This window comes from Talpa occidentalis, unplaced genomic scaffold (genome assembly GCF_014898055.3).
Source record: "Talpa occidentalis isolate TD23 unplaced genomic scaffold, MPIMG_talOcc4v2.1 talOcc4.8, whole genome shotgun sequence".
NCBI lineage: Eukaryota > Metazoa > Chordata > Mammalia > Eulipotyphla > Talpidae > Talpa > Talpa occidentalis.
In genome coordinates this window covers 40,612,089-40,628,447 of record NW_023605194.1, presented here as the reverse complement: position 1 = coordinate 40,628,447, position 16,359 = coordinate 40,612,089, and the positions used below count along the sequence as shown (strand labels likewise).

The following is a 16,359-nucleotide window of genomic DNA, read 5'->3' as shown; positions in this document are numbered from 1 at the left end:
AGTGTAATAAAGCAGAGAAAAGAAAGAAGGCATACAGAATGGAAAGAACTAACACTGTCTCTCATTTAGAGAACATGATCATCTTATACAAAAAATCCTAAGGAATCTTTCAGAAATCTACTGAAATAAATGAACTTAGCAAGAATTCAAGGTGAATATGCAAAACCCAGTTATATTTCTGTATAGAAACAATGAGCATTAAGAAATTGAACTATCATGTATAATAGCATAAATCTGTATGAAAATATGGTGCTAACTTTAGCAAAATATGGAAGAAATTTGTACCCTGAAGACCTAAATACATGAAGGTATGTCCATGCTCATGGATTGGAAGAATGCATAATATTAAAAAGTCAACACTCCCCAAAATGATGTATATACTAACACAATCCCAATAAAGATCCCAACATGGTTTTCTCCAGAAATTGGCAAACTGATTAAAAATTTGTATGGCAATGCAGTGGAACAAATTTTGAAAAAGAAAACTGAGTTTTCTTTCTTAAACAAAAAGAAAATCTCAACAAATGATCCTGGAATCAATCAATCTCTTTCTCTGTACACCTCTCTCTCTCTCTCTCTCTGTGTGTGTGTGTATATATATATATATTTATTACTACCTGATATTGAAAAGTAATATTTTTCTTGATCATTCTACCTAGGGCTTTCTAATAAAGTTAAAGATATACCCACCTTACAAATAGTTCCACCTCTAGGTATTTATTCAAAGAAATGAAAAGATATTCACAAAAATACTTTTGTTAGAATATTCATAGAAGTTTTATTCATTTTAGTCCTGAGCTAAAAACTACTTAAATGCTTTTCAACTATTGAAACAATAAACTCATTTTGATGCATTTAACAATAAAATATTACTAGGCAGTAGTAAGAAATTAATTGCTTATAAATGCAACAATAAGAATACATAATATGACAATGCAGTGAATGAAGCAAGCCCTACACAAGAATTTAGAGTCTGTTTCCATTTATACAATGTTCTAGAACTGACCATACCAACCTGTGGTGGTAGAAATCAGAATAGTGGTTGTTTGGGATGGAGAGTAGGAAGGGATTGATTGGGAAGGGACAGGAGAGAACCATCTGGGGTTATGGAGTGTTCTTTATCTCCATAGAGGTATGGGATACATGGGTGTATACATTTATTCAAAACTTTTAAACTGTATGTTTTTATTATTTGCAGACTAGTTGTGCAACAGCTTAGTTGTGCAACAATGTAAATGTACTTATTAATACTGAACTTTACAATTTAAAAAATGTAAGTTGGTAAATGTGAAGGTTCTTTTTTATATATATATATATATTTATTTTATTTATTTATACAAGCATTGGGTACAGTCAGAAGCGCGGGAGGGTGAGAGAATTCACCAGAGCCAGATCGGAGAGCAGAACAGGCAGACTGACGAAGTACACTGCTGAGGAGAGCAGCAGGCGGCAGGAGAGGTCTGTCACGCCATGTGGGACCCTCGCCCAGCAGCCGGGAATTGAACCGGCGCTGCAGAGGCTGTGGGCAGCTTTGCAGCCCACCGCTCAACCGCTGCGCCACCGGGGAGGCCCAAATGTGAAGGTTCTTAATGGGAAAATATTTAAAGTGTTTTTTTCCTCCCATAACCATGTGCTATTTTGTTGTTATTTATTTACCTTTATAAACTAAAGTAAGAATGTAATTTAGAAAATGACAGCAAAATACTAAGTATGAGAAATAATGCTACATTTATGCATTCAACAAATATTTATCAAACATCTTCAATTTGTATGGCTCATTATATGTGGTAATTAAGATAAAACAAACCGGAGTCTCCTTCAAAGATCTCAAAGTAATATGCTAAGTAAGTCTTGACTTAAAATATGCAAAGAATTCTTAATTTCACAAAAATTAAGTGCTTCTACCTTCTGTATATCCTTTAGTAGCATTCCATGGACTTTTAAAGTTCTAGGAACTTTGCTCTGTATGGATAATAGATCACATGTGGCATTCCTTCCCTGGCCTTACTGTAACTGGAGAGGCTTATGTTTTGTGCTGTTCCCACACAGTCTGCTGTGATACTAGACCACCACAGAGCAGAGTATCTTGAGATAACATTAATGTAAGGATAGTGCCTGGCCTCCACCATAAAGGAGTTTAGGGCTAAGTTGAGAAAACAAAGTCAGATTTCTTGAAATTTAGATGGTAAATATCCAACTATCCTCTTTTGCTACTGCTTACGACTACTGTAACTGTAAGGGTCAGAGGTAATTTGAAAGTGAAGAAAACAAAAGCAGAAAAGTCAGGGGCATAGAAATTCTGTATACCAGATGGTTTATGTCCCCACAGGGCAATTGAGAATTAAGTGTGGTAATGGAATTACAGTACTTTTATTGGTTCTCTGAGGATAAGCGCTTAGAGTAGCAGTTATATTCTGTTTGGCCTACTTGGGTGCTGAGTAAATATTAGTAACTTATTGAATAGCAAATAGCATTTCAGTTGCTCTCTGTGAATATGGGACATTGTTGAGGGTGGTGTTGCTAATGATGATAATATTATCGAAATAATAACTAACATGTGACTTTTCTAGTTGGTTATTATCCACTTCCTTGGGTCTCATCTCTTCATTCTACTTCTCTGTTTCTCCCCTCCCCCCTTCTTTGTTTCTATCTAATTACTTCCTTGTGTCTCCTGAGTTATTAATGCTGGTTTCTTTTGGTGGAATTGGTATTGTGCCTAGATGAGACTGTAGGCACCGCATCTAGATTTAAACAGATACCTTAGGGCAACAGCAGAAGCAGGCTGTATGATTGCAACTCTGTGACATTCTGGAAAAGACAAAACTATGAATACAGTAATAAAGATCAGTGATGACCACAGGTTAGAGGGGAGGAAGGGTGAGAAGATGGAGCTTGAGTAATTTTGGGGGTAGTGAAACTACTTAGTATGATTCTATAAAATAATGATGTATACATGTCATAAATTTGTCCAGATCCATAGAACGTACACCAAGTGAGAACCTTAGTGTAAACTCTGGGTTCTGGGCAAAACTGATGTCAGTAGGTTCATCAGTTTAACAAATTTATCATTGTTGGGGGATGTTAATAATTGGGGAGACTATGCATATAGGGAGCAGAGAGCATATGAGAGAGAAATCTTTGCTACTTCCCAAACTTGCTGTGAACCTGAAACTACTCTTAAAGATAGTATTAAAAAAAAAGAACCATTAAAGATTTGTGATGCTTGAGTAGGAATTTATTTTAAAATTTAATTTTTTAATAAGATTTATTTATTTATGCATACAAGAACCTGGGGTACAGTCCAGAGGTGTGTGGGGAGGGTGAGAGGATTCACCAGAGACAGAGTGGGGAACAGAACAGGCAGAATAACTGAAGTACACTGCTGAGGGGAGCAGTGGGCAAGTCAGGAGAGGTCTGCTGTACCATGTGGGTAGCTCCCTGTTCCAGGATCAAACTCATGCTGCAGAGGCTGCAGACAGCTTCTTAGGTTGTGCCTTAACCCCTTGCGCCACCAGGGAGGTCCCTAAAATTTCATTTTTTTAAATCTGGAGTAGGGTTTATGTCATATTGCAAATATTGACATGCTTGCTGAAAAGAAAAGCTTCTAAATCCTAAACAGACTTCCTATAGCCATGTGTTAATGTTGAACCATATTTTGATCCCTCTTAAGAAATATTTACTTGTAGTTTCTTTCTTTCTTTTTTTTTTTTTAAAGATTTATTTATTTATATAAGCACTGGGTACAGTCATAAGCGTGGGAGGGCGAGAGGATTCGCCAGAGCCAGAGCAGGGAGCAGAACAGGCAGACGGACGAAGTACACTGCTGGGTGGAGCAGCGGGCGGCAGGAGAGGTCTGTGCACCATGTGGGACCCTTGCCCGGCAGCCGGGGATTGAACCAGAGCTGCCGAGGCTGCGGGCAGCTTCGTAACCCAGCACTCAACCGCAGCGCCACTGGCGAGGCCCCCTACTTGTAGTTTCTAATGGGGCAAGGAGAGACATTTAGATGAAATCATGACAACCAAAGTCCCTGTTCAGATTAGAAGCTAAAGATCCTGGGGAAGGCCTTGTTTTGTTTCTACATCCTCCCAAGTTTGTAGGCTTCTTGTCCCCCTCAAAAAAAGAAGGAGGTGGTGATGATGATGAAGAACAAACAAAATTGCTATTGTTAAATGTTGTGTACAGGATTAGATTTGTTTTCTTCCAATGGAATCACTTTCCTTAATCAGCACTCTTATAAATGGCACACCTGCCTAATTAGAAAAAGTTCTAGACTTCAGGATACAATGTGAGCATTTCAATTAGCTCCACACAATTGATGACTGTTGTGGCTGATTTCCTAGAAAGTCTTCTTCCCTTCTCTTCTTACTCCTTTGTGGCTAAGCTTTTATTATTTTTTACTTCTGACTCAGCCTTTGATTGTGGGGATTTCCCAGTGTGTGGTCATTGATACTGTTTTTGTTCCTAAGTGATTCTTTACAGGGGGAAAAAAAAAAGATGTGACATATTTATGTATATATGTAGTGATTTTTTAAATATTTTTATTTTATTAGATTTAATTTACTTGTTGTCATTCTTAAAATACAGAGAACGCTCTTCACTGTGACAAGGGGGTAAAATATAGCAGTCATTCTCAAGATCTCCATACATTAGCAATAATAAATCCTTTTGCCCAGAGTAATACAGAAACTCAATCCAGAGCCAGTGGGGATGATGTAGTGCTCCCTCACAGAACCAATTACCCACAGAGAAGTATAATGAGCAGGGGAGGTGATACAATAAAAATCTATATGGAGAGGGTAAAATTATGGTAAAATTGATGCCTGTGAAAAGTCTTATAATAAGTATATCTCCAATTATCTTCTGGAAGAAATTACTAAAGTGTCTATTCAGATGTCCATGTCAAAACTCATGATAAAATTGCAAGAATAGCCTTAGAATAAAACAAAAGGGCACATGTGTATAGAGAAAATGGTGATAGACATGTCATAAACAGAGTTCTGTTGTGCCCCTGTGGTGTTGCTATGAGGGCACCAGACCTTCCTGCTGAGGAATGCTGTACTGACCACAGTTATAACACATGTCAATGGGAACAAGATAGTGCTCTTAAAAAATGAGATGATTTCGGTCATCACAGGAAGCCTCTACTTTTCAAGTTAGTCTATTTCCAAAGACCACATCTTAGGCAGATTGCTGTAAAGGAAAGTCCTGAGTATGCATGCTCTATATCCTAATTAGGAGTGGGCTTGATATGTTCAGACAGACATCAGTTGAATAAGTGGGTTAAGTGGTAAGAAATGAAGACTAGTTCTTTATTAGGTAGGTGTCAAGTCGAGTGCTGAAGTGGCAAAAAAAAAAAAGGAGGGGGAAAGTATGTTACCCTGAAAACCACACAGACCATTTTCAATCTCTGTTGTCCTAGCACTCTCAGTTGTACAGTTTGTGGAAAACAACTAATTACTAATAACAAAATACCAAAGTTCAAAATATTTTCCTTTTAAAATAGATTAAACAGATTCAGGCCCATGTTATAATTTAGTTACTCTCACTGCATTGTGTTTATCCCCTTGATTTTATTGTCAGTTTCTTCTTTCTTGAGATGAATATAAGGAAGCAGGTTCACAATTAGGTATTGACAACAGGCCATGGCCCCAAGTTTATCTTACATATAACGATAGTAACTATTACTGATTGAGCCATAATAGTTAATACTCATGGAAATGGTGAGACAATTTTCCTCCTAACTGATTTTTAAATTTTGGTTCTGGTTTGTCAGATTACACTCAGGGAAGTGCAATTATATTTAAATCATTCATTATAAATTGTCAGAGTTAAAAAAAAAAAGACTTCAGATCAGTGATGGAACCCACTTTGTCATTCGTTGATGGTTGCTTTACCCTCACTTTATAGTCATTAAGAATAGACATTAAAATAAATAACAGTAGTCATTATTTTTGATGCTGTTGAACTAGAGGAACCAATACTTAACCTGTGAAAGGGTATTCATTTATTTATTCAACAAATGTACTCTGAGTCTGGAGCTGCAGCCGCAGACAAAGTCTCTGCCCCCATGATGGAGCTTTTATAGTTTAGTAAGTGAAGCAAAATAGACAAATGATACATAACATATCATATAGTGACAAGTACTTGCAGAAAAATAAAGCAAGACATAGAGAATCCAGAATGGTGCCGGTGGAATGTAATTCCAGAATGGTGTGGGATATCTGAATCAAGCTCCAAACAAAATAAGGGATCAGTTGTAGGGAAAGACTTGTATTTCAATACCAGCTTCACAGTTGAACATGTACAGCTTTAGAAAAGTTACCTACATTTTCAGATCCTTGATTTCTCCCCTAAAATGAACATAATAATCTACATTCTGGCATGATTTTGAAGATGATTAAATAGATAGTGTATGAGTGATCTATAGCCTAGCAGCTACCCCAGGACCATTACATGGGAGATAAGAAGTAGGTGTTTCTTGTACAGTTTGCAGAGTTAAACCTATCCATGGGTGTTAATTCTTGAGGTTAATTTGAAATTTCAAGCATATTGATAAGAAAATGTGATCAACAGGTTACATGCCTTTGTGAAATTTCAAAGAAAGGAATTAAGAATTGACAGATACTGGTTCCTTTTTCAGACTGCTTAGGTATGATTTGTCTGTTGTAGACTTGTGTAGAGTTGAATTGCCATTTATTCAGACCTCTTTCTGACTGCAGTCCATTTTAATCTATTACCAGGGATTATATTTTCAAACAATTTATATGTAGTCTGATTGAGAATAGTGAATCATAATAATTCTGTGACCCATTTACATGCATTACTGTAAAAGTTTCATTTCATACAAGTGACAATTTTTTAAAGTTAATTAGACTCGGCTGTACTGAGGTTAGCAAAAAGTGCTTTGAATTATCAATAATTCAGCAGGGCAGACGTTTCTGTATAATGCAGTGGTTTTATAGAGTATTGTGAGATAGTTATCCCTAAAATAAATGGTTGTGAGCATATATCAGCATGGTGGGGTTCACTTGAATGTAGCGTGAAGTGATAGCATCTATGCTTTCTATTATTGGACAGAGTGTGGGACATTAGTCTTTCTGGCCATGAACTACTAGCAACCTTTGTCCTTTGTGTTACCTTTAGTTAAAAACGAAAAATGAGCATGAATGCTGGCTGATGGCCATGTCTTTCTACAGCTCAAAATTCATCTGGGAAAGAAAAATGGGAGTGCAGATTTGGATTTGTTTCATTGCATGAATGATAGGTGACATTTTGTAAATTATTTATCACGGCAAGGATGGCAGCAATGGCTTGAGCATTGTTATATCAAATGAAAGCAGGGATCCCATTAGTACAAAGACTGGGTTTTAGCTAGTATCTATCAGGGGAATGGTGTCACTTTAAAACCAGATTGTTCTTTTAATTGCTATTTAAAGGAACAAAAGTGTTCCCAAGGTACTGCAGTTGAGCAGTTGCAAGTAATAACTATGGATCTATAATTATGCAGTGCTGATTATCTGGCATTTAAAAAATTGTGGCTGGAGTCAGTGACCAATTTGTTGTAGCTTGTCTTTTTTTTTTTTTTTTCCCCCTTCGTTTTTCTAATGCAGGATGCTTTATATTCTGCTTTTAACTGGGGCTACAAAAATACATTTGAATAGCTACCTCAGAAAGCCTGTACATATTAAAAGAACAAATTAAACTGAAAATAAGGCAAGATAATGAATGCTCATGTTGTAAGATGAAATTAGAAGTTATATTGAACAATTTTGTAAATGCTTGGTCATAAGATGAATTCTGGTTTTTTTTGATGACATGTCACAGTGAACTAGGCATTTGTTGAAATCATTATAACCATTTGAAATATTAGATGAAGTATGGGGTTTTTTAACTAGCATATGTTTCTTTCATCTATTCAGCTAGCAGATATATTTTGAGTGCATACTGTATATCAGGCAATGTGTTAGGCACATTTGGGATAGAGTAACTGAACAAATGAGGTTTATTCTTTGCTGATGTATATTTAGAAGTGTATATTTAGAGCTGCAAAATCTTGTTTTTAATTTACATTAGAAAAACATTTGTGATTCTGCTAAGTTTTCTTGCCCTGAATTTTTAATTCATGAGATTCATATATAAATACATTATAGTTACATTCAGAAAGCTAGCAGACAACATGTGTGAATGCTTGGAATATGCAATAAAATTTTAGTTTTCATATAGTTTTGACTGTTCAAAATAACGTGACCAGATCTGTAAGCACAGCCAACTATTCATATGACTGGGAATACTAGCAAAGCTGGTAGTCATAAATCACAATGGAGACACTAAAATGTATGCAGATTTATACATTGTTAAAAGCAATTTCCTTAGTGAGAATCAAAGGGTGCTAGCGGGTTAGACAAATGTTTTGTTGTTTCTTTTATTAAAGTGGGAATATCAGAGATTTAGGGTTTATCTCTGTTATGTGGCATGTTGTGGTTTACTTTTGAAGACCTTGTTGCTACAAAGAACCTAGTTAATGGCCTTTTCATCTCAAAAGTCTCTATAGACTTTTAAAAATGTTCTTGCTTAGTTTCAACTCTATTATTTTGTCACATAAAAACACAATATTTTATGTCAAATATTTAATAGAAAGATACTGGTAACCTGCACTAAAACATTTGAAGTTTAAACAGTCTGATCTAATGAGATAATATTCATAGATTACACTAGTAATGAATATTAACATATACTATACTCATAGACTATAATACTAATGAAAAATATAATACTAATGAATCTTTAATAATGTTCATTTTAGAAAGGTTATATAAAGGTCTTAAGGTTTCATTGGTTTAATAAAAATTACTCTTTGGTCTTCTACTTTACAATTAAATACATTATTCAGGTAAAATTTAGTATCAAATTAAGAAAAAATTTATTTGCAGAAAATGGTTTGAATATCTTACTTAAAGGAGTTTTTTTTGTTGAAGAAATATATAAGAACCTTTTGATTTTAATGTATTGTTTTAAATGGAAAACTAACAGTATTTTTTTTTTTTAATTTTAATTTTGTCATAGCCCCGTGCCGATCCCATTCCAATATGTAGCTTCTGTTTGGGAACTAAAGAATCAAATCGTGAAAAGAAACCAGAAGAACTCCTCTCTTGTGCAGATTGTGGCAGTAGTGGTGAGTTGGATTTTTTTGTATATGTATGCAGTGACTCTCCATTATAGTTACATGCTATTTATTTCTCTACCAAAACTATATTTTTATTTGAAGCAGTGTTTGGTTGTTAATAGTATAGATTTCAAAATTTAAAAGTAAATGTATGTAGAGGCGGAAAATGTGGAAGTTTGTTAGCACTGACATAAAGATATATATGTTTATATAATACACTATATATGATATATAATTAAGCTTTGGTTTCATGCTAGCATTGGTAATTCAGTGTGGAGCACTTTACACTATGGATAAATTGATATCACAAATTCCAGATTTTCAAGCTGAGTACAACTAGAATCACTTGTTTTTTCTATAGCAAGTCCTGATGTTAGGTAACTGAGTTGGTACATAATAGTGTTGCAGATCATGACACCTACTGGTGCAGTGTAACAGTACAGCTCAGCTCTGTGTGACGCCCAATAAAAAGTACAGTATTCTGGAAAATACCATGATGGAATTAAAAAATCATCAAGCATGAAAGAAATTCAGATTGCTTAGAATAAAATAACAAGAGGGTAGTCTATGTTAGAAAGTAGTGTGGTGTTGCAGAGGGAGTGACAATAAGGTGAGGGGAGAGCACAGGGAAAATGGTGAAGGACTATGGGTGCTTTGGAGGTGAGAGAACTATGGTGACCGCATCTAGGGGAGAAATCATATATTATGTAAAAATTAAATTTAGAAAAATATAGTCACTGTGATGTGATGATTAAGAGTAAACTCGAGAGCCAGGCATGACCCATCTAATATTTAACTATTCTGAGTCTCACTTTTCTCATTAGAAAGGTAAGTAATTAATGGTATGATTTACCTCTTGGATTTTATGGGAAAAAAAGTGAGAGGATATATAGGTAAGTAGCCTAGCACAGAGTCTTCAGCAAAATGATAAGTGTACTATAAAAGTCAGCCACTGTTATAATTTGGCGTGTTTGATATTGTTGTCCTTGATTGCTGCAAGTAATTTAAAAATCTTATCTCTACTATGACAGCTGCTTGATGGGTAGAGAGAGGAAATGTTTCATACTGAGGAATGACAATGTTGTGTAATGATTCTTCCTTCTATGGAGATTTTACTTGATAGGCCCTATGGATCTGCAATTTTCTGGACCTGACTAGGATGGGAGAGCCTTGGAAATAAGACATTTCAAACTCTGCTTGAGAAATGCTTTCTGACAGTCTTTTTGATGGGCTCTACAGATTCATTAAAATTCTTTTACTTGCTCATGGTATCATGGTTAGTGACAAAAGGGCATGGAAACATTATCTGTATGTTCGGTTTAATAAATTTCAACCTTACAATCTTCCTGTTTTATCTTGATAAGGTAGTGCCTCACTCATCAGTTCTGACTCTGTAGATATCTTCTGGGTTTTCTCGTGAGGCTCATTCTGAATGAATTATTCTTTTGTGTAAATGCCTGATCAGTTTAGTGGTGTTCACTTGTCTAGGGTTTACCCCCTTGTGATTTTTAAGGTAGTACTTTTAAAACACCCTTCACTGTTTTATTTCTTTGTCTCAACACTAGACAGATTAAAGACGTACTTAACTGTGGGAAGAAAAGTTCCCTTCATGTATTTCCTTACCTCTGGTGATACACTTACTTGAGTTGATAAGGAATTCAAGATCTTTATCTTCTAGATCATAACTTCAAGGCTTCCTTCACAGGGTATAAAGGTGTAATTCTAAACAGGTAGATCTTAGATTTTTCTGATGTAATCAATCTCCCTTAGTTTTCCCCAGATTAAGACCTGCCAAAGGAGAAGCTTGATCTCCTTTGTACTTTGAGGTCACTGAAATTTTTTTCCCCTGAAGTTTCTTACTTTTCCAGAGTCTGTAAGTGTAATGTTATAGTTTCTCTTTTTAAAATTACTCTCTTGTTTTCTCTTTTAACAAACTGAGAAGAATAAATGAAGGATACTGACCAGAGGCTTGTATATTTACAGTCATTTTGTGAGCCAGTTTCCTCTTCTCCAGATAAAGAGGGCCAGAGGCTTTGGAGTCAAGGTGTGGGTCATGGCAGAAATTCAAGCCCTGGAGTCATCATGTCCCTAGTTTAAGACAGAGCATGGCTCAGAGTCCTTCTCTAGATTCAGCAATGGGATCCAGCTCTAGTGTTAAGGTTCACTTAATCTTCCCTTGAGTGTACCGTGCCAGTGTGGATTTAGCTACTTTATTCAAAAAACCATTGTTCCTGACTCAGGGAGCTGTATTTTTCACATGTACTTTATCTGGTAGGTCATGTGAGTGGGCTTGACTATTGAAAAATAGATGCTTTTAAAGAGAAGGGACAAAATATAATATGGTTCTTGTTAGAGAATTTGGGGGTTCTCATAATTTTAATGCTCTATTGTAACACCTTGGTAATGATAGAGAACAAAGAATAAGATAGGTTGGCATGATTCAACAGTGCCCTCTAATAATGGAAGAAGCCACATCATCACAGTCCAATTCAGTTTTTCAAGTGGGAATTACAGTGTGATGGGTACCCCTAATTGACCTATGTAAACGCCTGCTGTGTCACACTCAGAGGAGTCCATTGATTCTAGGATTGAGTTGAGTCTGTAATGATCAAAGGAATCCCTAATGTAGGAGTTTTACATGAGAAAAATGCTCCTAGCTGTATCAAACCAGAAAAAGAAAATCTAGATGGCAGCCCATAATGAAGATCATTCTTAAATGTGTTTCCCATATGTACCTGTTGGATTTTCGTTACTTCTATCTGAAGTTCTATTTGTATGATGTCTTATTTAGACTGTAGTTACATTTCACAGATACTAATAACAAATGTTTCTTTCTGTTTACATCATAAAGCCAAACAGAATATTTCCGTTTTTAAGGTGACTTGAGTGTTGCAAATGGTTTTCCTGGTAAAAATTATTTTGAAAAAATAATTCAAGTTTGCAGGTGGTTAAAAAATAAATGTGAGGTGATATGTATAGTCCCAAATTTGGTGTTCCAGTTCTGTTTTGCTGTTTGCTGATTGTAGAGTTGCAATTTTCCATATCTGTAAATTGTAGAAGGTGATATCTGCACCCTGCATCCACAGGGCTGTTGTGAGGATCCAGTAAGAGAATATGAGGATTATCAGTAACTATAAAACATTACACAAACACGAGGGACTATTCTAACCACTAATATGAATGTGGAATCATCAGATAGGCTTCAGGTCTGTACAGATTTTGGGACTAGGAAGTGATTTTACTTGACTTTCATGGATCAGCCTACTTTGAAATTAACACTGTTATATTCTCTTTGCCTCATTAAGACCAAATTATCTTTAATTAGCTTCACATAAGTATTAGATATTATACCAAATGAAATTTTGTGTCTGCTGTTCAGATTGCTGGGTGGTTAACTCTTACTTACAGATGAGTTGTGTGCATGTGTGTTTTCAAATTAGCAAAATCTAAGATAAGTGTATAGTTCAAAATTATAGCATCATTCTAAGTGGAAGCTTATTGAAACTGGCGACAGAAAAAGGCTGCTGTGATGCAGCTGAAAGAATAAGAAAATCACCTTTATCTAGTAAAGGGTGCAAGAGCTGTTCAGTCAAATATCAGTCCTCCCTCAGGAGACCTGAAATCTCTCCCTGGCTTGTCTTTATTTGCTTGTGAACTGAACAAAATCTGCCTTGTAGGTGCAACATATGGGTATATTGGTTTATAAAAAAGATCACTAGTTTCTTAAGATCATTGAGAAAATGCCCCAAGGATTGATTGTTTAGCCATCCAGTTCACACTGACTCGACACAAATTAAATAATTAGGTGAGAAATAGATGTTTGACTAAAAAACAAGCAAGCAAGCAAACAAACAAACAAACAAACAAAAAAACCAAAGATATAATCCAAAGAGGAATAATAGAAAGAGAGGGTGGAAGGATTGGTGAGCCCCACCCTTCATACACCCAGAGTTGGAGTCACCATCCAAGCGTAGAAAAAGGTAACAGAAACCTTGCTTCTCTCCTGTATTTGCTCTAATTGTACTTGTCAGGATTAACAGTGATTTCCATGTAGCAAACTATAATGGCAACTTCTCAGTTTTTGTTACGGACATCTTTTTTTTTTTTTTAAGATTTATGTATTTATTGAGTGCTGGGTTGCAAAGCTGCCCACAGCCTCTGCGGCGCCGGTTTGATCCCCGGCTGCTCCCCGGCCACCAGAGGAGGGTCCCACATGGCGCGCAGACCTCTCCTGCCGCCCGCTGCTCCCCTCAGCAGTGTACCTCTGTCCTTCTGCCTGCTCTGCTCCCCGCTTTGGCTCTGGTGAATTCTCTCATCCTCCCGCGCTTCTGACTGTACCCAGTGCATGCATAAACAAAAAAAAAACACAAACCAACCAACAAACAAATAAATAAATAACAAAAAAAATGATTTATGTATTTATGCATATAAGAATTGGGGTACAGGCCAGAAGTGTGGGGGGTGAGAAGACTCACCAGAGACAGAATGGGGAGCAAAACAGGCAGATGTACTGAAATACACTGCTGAGGGGAGCAGTGCGCAAGTCAGGAGAGGTCTGCTGCACCATGTGGGTCACCTCCCTTGCCAGGGATCCAACTCGTGCTGCAGTGGCTGCAGATTGCTTCACAGTGCTGCGTCTTAACCCCTTGCATCACCAGGGAGGCCCTGTTATGGACATCTTTGAATCCACACCAAATACTCAGACACATTTGACCTGCTGAGTCTCTTTTCCTTAAAATGATCTCCTTTGGTTTCTGTGATGTTATATTTTGCATGTTTTCTCTCCCACATCTTTTGTTAGCTCCTTGGCCTCGCTTCACCCTCTAAATGTTTCTTCCTGCTTCTGTTGGTGGCCCTGTGTTTAATTTTGCTTCATAATTTCTTTTTTTTTTTTTAAAGATTTATTTATGCATGCAAGAGCTGGGGTACAGGCCAGAGGTGGGGGGTGAGAGGATTCACCAGAGACAGAGTAGGGAACAGAACAGACAGATTGACCAAAGTAACACTGCTGAGGGGAGCAGCGGGTGAGTCAGGAGAAGTCTGCTGAGCCATGTGGGTTGCTCCCTGGCTAGCCCGGGATGGAACTTGTGCTGAAGAGGCTGTGGACAATTTCATAGGTTGTGTTCTTAACCCCTTGCACCACCAGGGAGGCCCTTAATTTTGCTTCATAATGTCTTGTGAGCTTCCAAAATTTAGATACAAATCCCTTCAGAACTTCTCCACCTGGACACCCCAAAGACTTCTCAGAGTGAATATACAAAACAGCTTATCAAGCTTGCACTGCTCCCTGTACCAGAAAAAAGCCACCACCACAACAACAGAAATCTCAACAACCAACCAATATCCTGCTCTCCTTGGTGGAGGGTGGGTAAGTGGGAGGGTTCCCATTTCAGCAAATGGCATTACCACCATCATCTACTTACACAGCTCCACAAGCCATCCTCTGCCTGTTTCTGTCACATGATGGAATCAACGAAATACATTGATTCAATGTTTAGTCCACATATCTCCAACAGCCCCAGTCACTACTGCTTTTATAATCATCTAAATATGATCTTGACCCACTTTCTCCTCATCCATTTTCCATACTCCAACCTTATAACTTATTTGTTTTTTAATTGTAAATCTACTCACAGAACTTATTAGTAGCTACCAGTTACCCTTAGGAAAAATCCAAATTCTTCACTATAACTCCCCACACTCTTCTGGATTGGGCTTCTGTTTACTCTGTCCTGCATCACTGTCCCCTTGTGTATTCTACACACTAACTTATATTGAACCTCTTTTCCTTGAATAGACCATGTCCTCCTATCTTGCACTTGCCAAATTTCCCTTCCATCCCTCAACTTCTCAGGTTCCATGTAATCCCATTTCTCCTTTGGGTTTCTTTTAGGATAGCCTTCCTCTAATCTGCTAGATTTTCCCGTGTCTCTGAGCCCCACACCATTATCATACATTAATTCTCTTTTTCTGTCTGTCCTCCTGTTTGGCTATATCATCTATAAGAGTAGAATCATATCTGTCTTTACCTCACTGTGTCTTAGATAGATAGCCATCAGATAGCCCATCCAAGGGGCCAAGTGTTTGAGTATTAGTTTTTCCATTGCTGCTAAAACAAGTTATCACCACTGTCTAGTGACTTAACCCAAGTGTATTGCCTTAGAGTTCTGTGGATTAAGAGTCTAACATGGGACTCAGTAGGTTAAAGTTTAGGTTTCACTAGGGCTGATTTCCTTTCTGGGGACTCTAGAGGAGGGTCCATTTTCTTGTTTATTTGAGTTGTTTGGCAGAATTCAGTTCCTTGTTTCTGTCGCTATTTTTTTGTTGGCTATCACATGCACATTGTTCCTGCTTCTAGAGGCCATCCATATTCCTTAGCTTGTGGCCCCATTTACACCATCTTCAGAGTTAACAAAGCTGGGTGGAGGCCTTCTCCTTTGTTCTCATCTCACTAATGCAGCTGGAACACATTCTCCATTATTAAGTACTAGTGATTAGATTGGGTCTGCACAGATAATCCAGGATAATCTCCTCATCTCAAGGCCCAAACCCTTAGTCACAGCTGCAAAGTTCTTTTGTAGTATTTTTACAGGCTGCAGGGATTACAGCGTAGACATTTTGGGACTTTGTTGTTCTTTCTACTACATAATCCATGTTTTTCGCCCCCTCCCACAGTACTTCAGAAATCAATGCTGCTGTGATTTGTGATCTCATTAGCACTTACCTCAGTTTAAACAGCATTCCTTTGGTTTTGTTAGATAAAACTATAGTAAGCTGCTAGTGCTTGTAATAAGAATGAATAAGTGATTACATCTTATACTCTCATATGTTGATAAATTACAAACCACAAAAGTGTTTTAAAACTCCATAAAAACAAACCACCATGAGTTGTGTCAGCAGATAGAACCCAATTTTTAGAGGGAATTATTGAGCTTATGGAATGGCTAAATGGGAGGTAAGGAATTACATTATCAATCACATTGTTTTCCTTTATCTAATTACTAAAGCTTGTGTAGAACTATATCAAGACCAGTTACAGTCTTTTGTGTTATTTCAAATTTGGCTATGAGGAAATAAAATGGAAATATTTCTTCATTCTTTAGCATCTTTTTAGAATCATAGAAATTCAGACCTGGAAGGGCTCTCGGCCAGTTCTCTTAAGCTAAATAAAGGTAAGGTTGCTGCTTAAGAGAAA

The 16,359-nt window shown here is 37.0% G+C and overlaps 1 protein-coding gene across 8 annotated transcripts in view; it reads left to right on the top strand.

Annotated features, from left to right (window-relative positions):
• KAT6B (lysine acetyltransferase 6B) overlaps nt 1-16,359 on the top strand; it is a 177,028-nt gene that overhangs the window by 101,149 nt on the left and 59,520 nt on the right. For all 8 annotated transcript variants that reach the window (XM_054690181.1, XM_037495587.2, XM_037495584.2 and 5 more), the window contains one exon: nt 9,065-9,173. In XM_054690181.1, coding sequence (XP_054546156.1) covers nt 9,065-9,173 — 109 coding nt within the window. The remainder of the gene's footprint in view (nt 1-9,064; nt 9,174-16,359) is intronic.